The sequence below is a fragment of the Canis lupus genome, chromosome 24 (assembly GCF_003254725.2).
Source record: "Canis lupus dingo isolate Sandy chromosome 24, ASM325472v2, whole genome shotgun sequence".
Lineage (NCBI taxonomy): Eukaryota > Metazoa > Chordata > Mammalia > Carnivora > Canidae > Canis > Canis lupus.
In genome coordinates, this window is record NC_064266.1 from 43,838,108 (window position 1) to 43,848,494 (window position 10,387).

A 10,387-nucleotide genomic window follows, 5' to 3' on the forward strand; every position below is an offset into this window, starting at 1 on the left:
GCTCCCACCGGGCTGCTGCGGGACCGGGGGTGGGGGTGGGGGGGTCTGCCTTGGAGTTCTGAGGTCCCGCCAGCAGGGGAGGGTGGGGAGGGCAGGTGAGGGGTCAGAGGGAAGAGCGCAGGAGGGAAGGTAGGCAACTTCTAGGGGAGCTGAAGGGTTGATTCTGTGTATGTATTTTTTTTAACGTGTGAAAAAATGCTAAGTACATGCAAATTTCCTCCTCTCGAAATTGCACTTTCTTCTCTTTACCTTCGGGGGTGGCAAGGTTTGGACCAGAAGCATCTGCAATCATGTGGTCATTCAGCTGGGAGTAGAAAAACATTCCAACCTTAGAGATGTTGCAAGAGTATTAATCTTGTACTTAGTTTGCAAAGATTCACCAATTGTTAACATTTTGCCACATTTGTTTAACCTGTCTCTCGACATTTATCACATTGTTACCGTGGTTGCCCAACTGTTTGCCAGTAAGCTGGGGGCAAGGTGACTCCTGACCCTGAACGTTTTGTAGTTTCTCGGGAAAACAAGAATTTCCATTTGTGTAACCGTTAGGCCAGGATCGAATTCAGGAAATACACGGTGGATACAATGTGGTTACTCGGTCTACATGGTCTGTATTCAGGTTTCTTAGCTGTCCTGCTAGTGTCCCTTACCGCAGCTTCTCGGCGGGGCCGGGATCTGACCGAGGGTCACCCGGAGCTCTCGGTCCGCACATGGCACATGGCCCGTGAGGTCACTAGACAGTGCAGGACAAGCAGGCCTGTGCTGGCACCCACGGGGCAAAGTCCTTCTCCACGTCTGATTTCTCCTGAGGGATTCCAGCTCCTCCTACGTTGTGGCTCAGCTCCTTTGGGAGAAGTAGGGGCTGTTTTGCAGCCCAAAGTCCCCTCCTACAAAGCAGTTAGTGACTTTCCTGTCCTTACCACTGACCTCCCACCTTGGGCCTTGCCAGGTTTGTGCACAGTACGCAGGGTTTAGGAGCTGCGGGTCTGGGTGGGGCTCGGGCCCAGGCAGGACCGACCCTTCCGCCAAGGTCACCTGCCGGTGGGAGGCAGGGGAGAGAGTGTCCAGGGAGGGTCTGATACCTTCCGTCCTGCCTTTGAATCCGGGTCCAGGGGCCAGTGTCCGCCACCGAGAGCTCCTCCATCGGCTCAGGGCCCCCGCACGGGTCTCCTTCATTTCCACATCCCCGGCTCCTGCTGCGAGCCCAGCACACAGCAGGTCCCTGTGTGTAGCTGTTCCGAGAGCGGGGACCTTGGGAGCTCGGCCAACACTGGAGAGGGGGTCTGAGGACGCAGGTGCCCCCCGGTGTGGTTGTCCGCTGCTGCCCCAGGGGCTTCGGCATGCAGGGCAGGGGAAGAGCCACGCCGGTGTGAACGTGCGTGGCAGGGGAGGGCAGGTGGCCACGAGCCTGGTGGCCCAGTGTGGCGGCATCGTGAGCCCTGACAGGGCCGCTTTCTGAGGACCAAAGCCCGGGAGAGGGGCTGGAGAGGAAGCGTGGGGTCACGCTGGGAAAGGCCTCGATGGTGAGCCTGGAATCTGGAATTGAGATTGTGCCTCTTGACAGCGCTTCCCCAAACTCTGAAGATCACTCGTTGCCTTTACAATTCTCGCCAAGTTCAAAGGAAACTTTCTCTCATTAGCCTTTTCCTATTATAAATACTAATTAATTTTTTTCTTCTGTTATCATTAGACAATGTAAAGTAAAAATGTCCACCCATGTCTCCCTGAAGGGCAGCTCAGTGGCTGTCTGACCACTCCTGAGGAAAGACAGCTGGAGACCCTGGGAGCCATGGCCGGTTCTGAAGGCCAGGGAGGGGCATGTCTCGCTGGCTGCGGGACTACGGTGAAGTCACTTCATGCTCTGGATACGGTGGCCTCCCCTGTCAAGTGATGGGTTGAGACAAAGGATTCCTCATGATACTGCTGGCTTGGTCAGGGAAAGCTCTCTGGAGGTGGTCTGGTCACCCCATGAGCTGGGAGCTGTGGCTCCCTTGTCATATCATGAGCCCCCCCAGCAGGGAGCCCACAGGTCAGTGTCCACCACGGCAAGGCCCACATCTCGTGCTAGGCCTCCAGGCACTGTGAACAAAGGCAGCCTTTGGTCTTGAACTCTAGGAAGTGACTGGGCGATATTCTGTGTTGGGAGAGGAAGAAACACCCCCTCCACCAGGATGACAGGCAGAGAGCAGAAGAGTAGCAGTCGGGCCTCTTGGTCAGCTGGTCCATCAGTGTGGTGACCAGAGCCGTGTTGGGTGCTCACCAGTGCAGGGCGGCTCTCCCAGAGACCCAGGATTCCGTGAAGACCCTACACTTGGACACAAAGCCAGGATGCGTGAAATCGTACATATTCAGATTGGCCAGTGTGGCAACCAGATTGGAGCCAAGGTAAGAGCTTGATTCCCGGGACTAGCTTTCCCTGCAGGCCCCGGGTGTGGCCCACAAACGAAGTATCCCAGGTCAGCAGGCAAGGCAGCAAGTCCAGCAGATGGCCTGCACTTGCTGAATACTTGGCTTAATTAAACAAAGCCCATGGTGAAGGGGACACAGCTGATGGCACAGGCTGCAAGGGTTAACTGAATTCATGTTATCTCGCCGCCACTTGCAGGTACACCATGTTTACTTTTATGACCTGTGACCTACGACTTTTGTATCTAAAGACAGTAATTTGTCTCAAAACAGTTGCCTAAAGTTTGTTGGGCAACTTTTTACACCATATCACGAAGATGCCTTTGCCTCTCTTCTCTTGTTTATGTTACAAAGTTTAAAAAGATCCACATCTGTTCCATTTAGTAAGCAAAAGAAGACTAATGAGGTAAACCTAAATGTTTTAGTAGCAGAAATAATTAAAATACACTCCCAGGAATATAAATGAGTGTGTCCTCACCTAAACTTTTGTACAAAGTGCCTGAGTCGGTGGCTAACTAAGAGATGACACAGCCCAACAGGCCTCCAACCTAAATTTTAACCCCAATTTTACACAGTTGTACTGTGTTAACAACCATCTCATTGTTTCCTTTGCCATTTTGAAATTAGTCTCACTAGTATGAACTGCGTTACAAATTAAATTGCATTGGGGCACCTGGGTGGCTCAGTCGGTTAAGGGTCCCACTCTTGGTTTTGGCTCAGGTTGTGATCTCAGGGGTCGTAGGATGGAGCCTGTGTGGGCTCCGTACCCAGCAGGGAATATGCTTGGAAACTTCTCTTCCTCTGCCAACCCATGCCTCTCTCTCTCTCTAAAATAAATAAATAAAAATAAACAAATCTTAAGAAAATTAATTGCATTAGAAGTTAAAACAATTGTGGTAAAACATACACAGTATAATATTTACCATTTTTTGAAGATTTTATTTATTTACTCATGAGAGACACTGAGAGGGAGGCAGAGACACAGGCAGAGGGAGAAGCAGGCTCCCTGCAGGGAGCCCGATGTGGGACTCGATCATGACCTGAACTGAAGGCAGATGCTCAACCCCTGAGCCACCCAGGCATCCCTAAAATTTACCATCTTAATCATTTAAAGAATATATTTTATTTATTAGAGAGACTGAGAGCACAAGCAGGAGGAGTGGCAGAGGGAGAGGGAGAAGCAGACTCCCCACTGAAAAAGGAGCCTGACAATGTGGAGCTCGATCCCAGGAACCCTGGATCATGACCAGACGCTTAACTGACTGAGCCACAGGCGACCCACCATCTTAATCATTTTTAAGTGTACAGTTCACTAGTGTTAAGCATATTCACGGTGTTGTGCTTCCAATCTCCAAATTGCTTTTCCTTTTGCAAAACTGAAACTCTGTTCCCATTATATACTAACTCCCCATTTCCTCTCCCCCAGCCCTAGGCACCCATCCTTCTACTAGCTAAGAATTTGAACTTTTTAAAAAAATTCATATTTATTTAGAGAATGTGTGTGAGCAGGGTGGGGGCACAGAGGGAGAGGGAGTCTCTGGCAGTCTCCACGCCCAGTATGGAGCCCAATGCAGGGCTCGATCCTGCCACCCTGAGATCATGACCAGAACCCAAATCAAGAGTCGAAGGTCCAGGGACGCCTGGGTGGCTCAGTGGTGAAGCATCTGCCTTTGGCTCAGGGCATGATCCCGGGGTCCTGGGACTGAGTCCCACATCAGGCTCCCTGTGAGGACCCTGCTTCTCCCTCTGCCTGTGTCTCTGCCTCTCTCTCTGTGTCTCATGAATAAATAAATAAAATCTTAAAAAAAAAAAAAAGTCGAACGTGCAAACAACTCTGCCATCCGGGTGCCCCAGAATTTGAACTTATTTAGGAACCTCATAAAAGTGACATCATACAGTATCTGCCATTCTGTGTCTGGCTTATCTCACGGAGTATTATGTCCTCAAGGCTCAACCACGTTGCAGCCTGTGTCCAAATCTTCCTTTTTTATGGCTAAATAATAGTTCCTTGTGTGGATACACCACATTTTATCTACTCATCTGTCCATGGACACATAGGCTGTTTCCACCTTTTAGTGATTGTGAATAATGCAGCTAGGAAGAACTAGTCTTCTAATGCAGCTGTTTATTTTTTATTTATTTATTTTTTAGATTTTATTTATTTATTCATGAGAGACACAGAGAGACAGAGGCAGAGGGAGAAGCAGGCTCCATGCAGGGAGCTGGATGTGGGACTCGATCCGTGGACTCCAGGATCACGACCTGGGCCAAAGGCAGACGCTCAACCGCTGAGCCACCCAGGCGTCCCTAATGCAGCTATTTAAAAGCTGGGGCAAAGAATATCACTGCCGGAGACGAAGTTGCCATCTTTCCACACCACGCTGATGAGACTTTCCTAAGTCAAACACAGAGAAGTGGGAGGCCCCAGCCCTGCCCTCTGAAGTGGGTAGATAATCTGGAGCCAGGCTCAGAGAGGAAGTGCAGGGTCGAGATAGGGCCTCCGCTCTTAACGCACCATCATGTCTTCTGGTGTAACGTTAGAGCCCTAGTGACTACTTATTATTTGGGGCCATACTTAGTTGGTGGTGTCATAGAACTTAAATTTATTTATTCCTTCAGCCCCTGAACAGTGCTGGTAAATTACTATAAAATAGAGTCTGGTTAATGAGACCCCGGCCAGGGCACAGCCATCACTTATAAGATAGGGCTAGGAAAACACCCTTGGGGATTTTAACATAAATGAATATATTTTCATTGCACTTGAATATGTCCTTCTCTAGGGCAATGAAAGGGGCTATCTCAGTAACTGTTTCCATATTAAGAGCTCTGCACACAGCTATATTAATAAATACTGTATGTGTGATTGAAAGTGTCATGTGTTTCAAATAGTTGCAGGAGTTGTGCATAATCTTGAATTGTGTGCACACCTGATCATGAAAAATGCACACTGCTAAAAGCCGTGCCTGGATGTCCTAGTTATGGGCTTTTTGGAAAACTGCATGAAAATAAATCCCCAAGTGAAGGAGGAATTATTGTAAAATCAGATAAGAATTCAGTCCATTTTCATTTAATGGGATCTATACTTTACTAGCTCGAAGCACTGTAAGGTGAAATTACAGATACCCTGTCTGATGTGAAATTGTAAAACGACAGGTTTAATGTATATGACGGCCTCCATTTAATAGGAGCAAAATCCAATTTAATATTTTATGTGTTGGCATTTTATTTAAGGCATTCAGGTGGGTATAAAACACAGTCTTCATATTCATGTTTAGTAGAGGCAAGAGCAAATTACACTGTGCAGTGGGCATTGACAAAATGGGCCTAAAAGAACGTCTGGGAAAGGAGAGGCCAGACAGACGGCTCCAGGCAGGCCCAGGAGCACCCTCTTCCTGTCTCTCTGGTCAACCTGCTGGCTCCCAGGTGCCTACCTGCCCTTTACTGGGGGTCCCTCTGTACTGACTTCCCCTCCTGCTGCTTTCAGTTCTGGGAGGTGATTGGCGATGAGCACGGGATCGACTCAGTGGGCGGCTACTGCGGGGACTGTGCTTTGCAGCTGGAGAGGATCAGCGTGTACTACAACGAGGCCCACGGTAGGACCCTGTGCTCTGGTAGCAATGGTCACCTGCCCCAGGGACGCGGTCAGACGAGGGCCTGGGGAACAGAGCGTCAGAGTGATGTCTAGGCAGAGCCGTGAAATCCCCGGTGCAGCGGATCCCCAAGTCCCATCCACGGCAAGGAAGGACCCCCGATGAAGTCACGGGGTGGGGTGGGGGTGCATGTGTCTTAACGCCTGCTGCCAAGCACCAACTTTCCTGTTTAGTTTTTAAATGAAAACCCGGAGACACTTCCAGCAGGGGCATAATCTCCATCATGGGCACGACGACAAAACAAAACAGAACATGACGGACAAAGTATTTTGAAGGTATTTTATAGACTTGAGCACTCGTTGTTGGGGTCAAGGATATCACTCTGAATGTCTGTCTTCTAGGATAGCTTTTTCCTGACTGGTATCACAAGGTTCTATTTTGATGAAACATTAACTATTAGAAAAACAACAGTTTGCTGACTTCTTCTTATTTTTCTACACAGGTAAGAAATATGTGCCTCGGGCGCTGCTGGTGGACCTGGAGCCTGGGACGATGGATAGCATCCGATCCAGCAAACTGGGAGCGCTCTTTCATCCAGACAGCTTCATCTACAGTAGGTTTTCCTGCAAGGGTCCCCCAGTATCTGCCCCCCACCCCCCCCCAACCCCGACACCCAGGCAGCCTGGTTACAGGCCTCTCCCTGCGCAGGTAACTCTGGGGCTGGCAACAATTGGGCCAAGGGCCACTACACGGAGGGCGCCGAGCTGGCCGAGAGCGTGCTGGACGCCGTGCGCAGCGCCAGCGAGGCCTGCGACTGCCTGCAGGGCTTCCAGCTGGTGCACTCACTGGGCGGCGGCACGGGCGCGGGCATGGGCACGCTGCTGCTGAGCAGGATTCGTGAGGACTTCCCCGACCGCATCCTGAACGCCTTCAGCGTCCTGCCGTCGCCCAAGGTGTCAGACACGGTGGTGGAGCCATACAACGCCGTGCTGTCCCTGCAGCAGCTGGCGCAGCACGCCGACGCCTGCTTCTGCATCGACAATGAGGCGCTCTACGACATCTGCGTCCGCACGCTCAAGCTGGCGGCACCCAGCTACAGCGACCTCAACCACCTGGTGTCCCTGACCATGAGCGGCATCACCACGTCCCTGCGCTTCCCGGGCCAGCTCAACGCCGACCTGCGCAAGCTGGCCGTGAACATGGTGCCCTTCCCACGCCTGCACTTCTTCATGCCCGGCTTCGCGCCGCTCACTAGCCGCGGCGGCCAGCAGTACCGCGCACTCACGGTGGCCGAGCTCACGCAGCAGGTGTTCGACGCGCGCAACGCCATGGCTGCCTGCGACCCGCGCCGCGGCCGCTACCTGACCGTGGCCTGCATCTTCCGGGGCCGCATGTCCACCAGGGAGGTGGACGAGCAGATGCTGACCGTGCAGACCCGGCACAGCAGCTGCTTCGTGGACTGGATCCCCAACAATGTCAAGGTGGCCGTCTGCGACATCCCGCCGCCGGGTCTGAGCATGGCCGCCACCTTCATGGGCAACAGCACGGCAGTGCAGGAGCTCTTCAGCCGCGTGGCTGAGCACTTCTCGGCCATGTTCCGCAGGAGGGCGTTTGTGCACTGGTACACCAGCGAGGGCATGGACGTGGGCGAGTTTGCCGAGGCCGAGAGCAACATCCATGACCTGGTGTCCGAGTATCAGCAGCTCCAGGACGCCAAAGCCGCTGAGGAGGAGGAGGACGCAGAGGCCGTGGGGGAGGCAGAAATGGAGCCGGAAGACGGGCCCCAGGTACCTGGTGAGGCCGCGTGAGGCCTAAGCAGGGTCCCTGCAGGGTTCCTGTCCGCCCCAATGATCACATGCGCATCCCGGAGACAGGGCCCAGGTGGGAGCTGGGGGCACTGGGGCCTCCCGCTGGCATTCGCTAACCTTTGAGACTTCCATACTCCTGTGCAAACTCTATTAACTGGTTTTTAATAGCAAAGTGAATTTGTTGCGAAGCACTGCCTTTGTTTAACAATGTTGATTGGGTAGTCACTGCACGCACAGCTCCCTACCAGACACCAAGACTCCGGGTGTGCGGCATGTGCTCTCCACCCTTTCATGGTGCTGACAAGCACCCTGCCACCCTTGCTTGGCACCCTTGCTAAGAGTCTTACCCTAGGTTCTGTCATGTGTGCTGCCCAGCATCCTACCTCCTGGTACTTGCTGGCCTCCAGAAGAGCCAGGTGACTAATTGGTACGTGGGGAGCTGTGCAGCCAAGGCAAGTGAGTCAGCATCCACTAGTGAATTGTGTAGACCTTGTGTGCACGTCAGCGTACTAACTGGAAAGGGAAAATGGGAGGAAAAAAAAGTGGCAATGCTTTTCATCAAAATACCTGGCCAACCTCCCTCCCCCAAACAACAGGCAAAACTCACCAACTCCAATCCTCTGATCTTTATTTCTGAATAGCTAGCTTTTAATGTGTGTGTTGAGATAGTTTCTTATGAGTGTTGGATTCTGGGAATTCATTAATCACCATCTTCAGTTTTCCTTGTAAAGGCTATTTCAAAATGCCCTTTTCACTTTCATTCAGTAAACACTTTCTGAAAGCGCTCTGTAGCCTCTGCTCTTTCAGAAAGGGCACCCGGTGTGCTGGGCAACCATTCAAATGCAGGAATTCAGCAGCCGCCCGCTGCAGTGTCCTTCCTCCTTGTGGAGGACGTGAGCTCATTAGGGAACTTTTACAGTTCAAATTAATTTGCAGAAGTTGCCATAAATGTTTGCATGATGACACAGCTTTAGCCATTACCAGAGTTTAATCTGCTCACATTACAACAGGACCAAATACACAGGAGTGTAATCAAATCATCCATAACTTTTTAATTACAGTTTACCTATTTCTGACATACAGCACAGCCATCCCTTCCAGGGCCATAAGGGTCTTAATGGCCTTCTAGAATTACCACTGAGCTATCCTATTTGATCCATGGGTAGTCAGCAATGGAAGAGGCTCTGACCCTCCCTGCAGGAAATATTTACTTGCAACCAACTAGGCTCTGGTTTCCCGATTCGTGTTGGTAATCTGCAATAAGGTTAGCAGGTGGCTGCACAACACTGGCTGCTCATGCTGAGAAACATCACTCCTCATGTATGCATTGTGATATAACTACACCAAATCTGTATGGGGAGAAAATGAGGTTCTGCTAATCAGCTTCACAAGCCTTTTACCTACAACACTTAAAAAAAAAAGTTTTAAACACTTTCTACTTGTGGTTCAAGCACTAAAACCAAAAGTATATTTATTAGGAAACTGTACCTATGCTGTTTGAAGTTCATAACTTCTTAGAAACTAAAAAGACTTATGACCTTTGAAGTTATAAGAATTTATATATGCTTCCTCTAGCACTTTCCTTCTCCAATCTAAAAAGGCAATCAAATAGATACAAGGAAGAATACAGATCTAAATTAAAAAAGAAAAAAAAAACCTGCTGATTTATATTACTGTCAAGATTTTTGTTTGCTCAATAGTAATCATTAAAGTACAAGGAAATTCAATTTTAAATGGCTAAATTGCTTTATTTCAGACTAAATAAATTCCTTTTCTTGGAGCCTAACCGCCCAGACTGATTAATTTGAGTAGTTAAAAATATTTCAAAATGTATCTCACCATCCTACTCTTTTGTATGGTAGAAATAGATTAAAACGCGCGCGCGCACACACACACACACACACACACACACACACAAACAAAAAAACCCACTAGAAACCAAAAGAAATCTGTCCCCTCAGATTTTGAGCCTATTTCTTTAGTGGTATGGTTGCCATGGCGACACTGGTCTCAGAGGCAGAGACACGGGATCAGGATTTCAGACCTTGTCCGGTTCCTTCACTTTACCCACAAGAACCCTGCATGAGCAGAGATTAAGGACTCCCTCGAAAATCACTCAACTAGTTAGTGAAATATCCACAGGTCTAATCAGGGTCCCCTGGTTGTCTGGACACAGTAGTCCTGCCAGCTGGCCTGGATACAGGAGTTTACTTTATCCCAGTATCAGTTCAGGATTTTTAATCACAGAGAAAGAGGCTTGAAGAATCTTCGTTGGGTAGTAAACTTGTCTTTTATTCGGTTACTTTACCCAGTTCCCTATCACCAGCCCCCATCCCTAAGTCTCACCTTAATTACCCCATCTGCCACTCTCCCGGAGATGACTTCTCTCTAGTTACTCAGCTGGAAAGAATTCAGCCCTTTGCCCATCAGCTTTGTTCGTCTATGAAAAAGGCCTGACAGCCTTGGGATCCATTTATTTCTATCCTGTAATGAAAGATGCTTCCTAGGACCTTGATCTTGGGAACCGAAGTGCTGGCAACTGAGGTGCCCTGACCTCAGGACAGCAGATCAGCCCAGGCAAAG

At 50.0% G+C, this 10,387-nt stretch overlaps 1 protein-coding gene across 2 annotated transcripts; it reads left to right on the plus strand.

The window, feature by feature from the left end:
• The first annotated feature begins 147 nt into the window (after nt 1–147).
• Nucleotides 148–9,531, plus strand: TUBB1 (tubulin beta 1 class VI). 2 transcript variants are annotated; one of them, XM_025470551.3, is made up of 5 exons: nt 148–949; nt 2,264–2,385; nt 5,891–5,999; nt 6,499–6,609; nt 6,705–9,531. In XM_025470551.3, exons 1-5 carry the CDS (start codon nt 586–588, stop codon nt 7,802–7,804), a joined length of 1,806 nt encoding a protein of 601 aa, XP_025326336.3. In that variant the 5' UTR covers nt 148–585; the 3' UTR covers nt 7,805–9,531. The 2 variants fall into 2 exon arrangements, with proteins under 2 accessions (XP_025326336.3, XP_025326337.1); XM_025470552.3 differs by lacking the exon at nt 148–949 and having other exon boundaries at nt 1,395–2,385.
• Nucleotides 9,532–10,387: the final 856 nt, after the last annotated feature.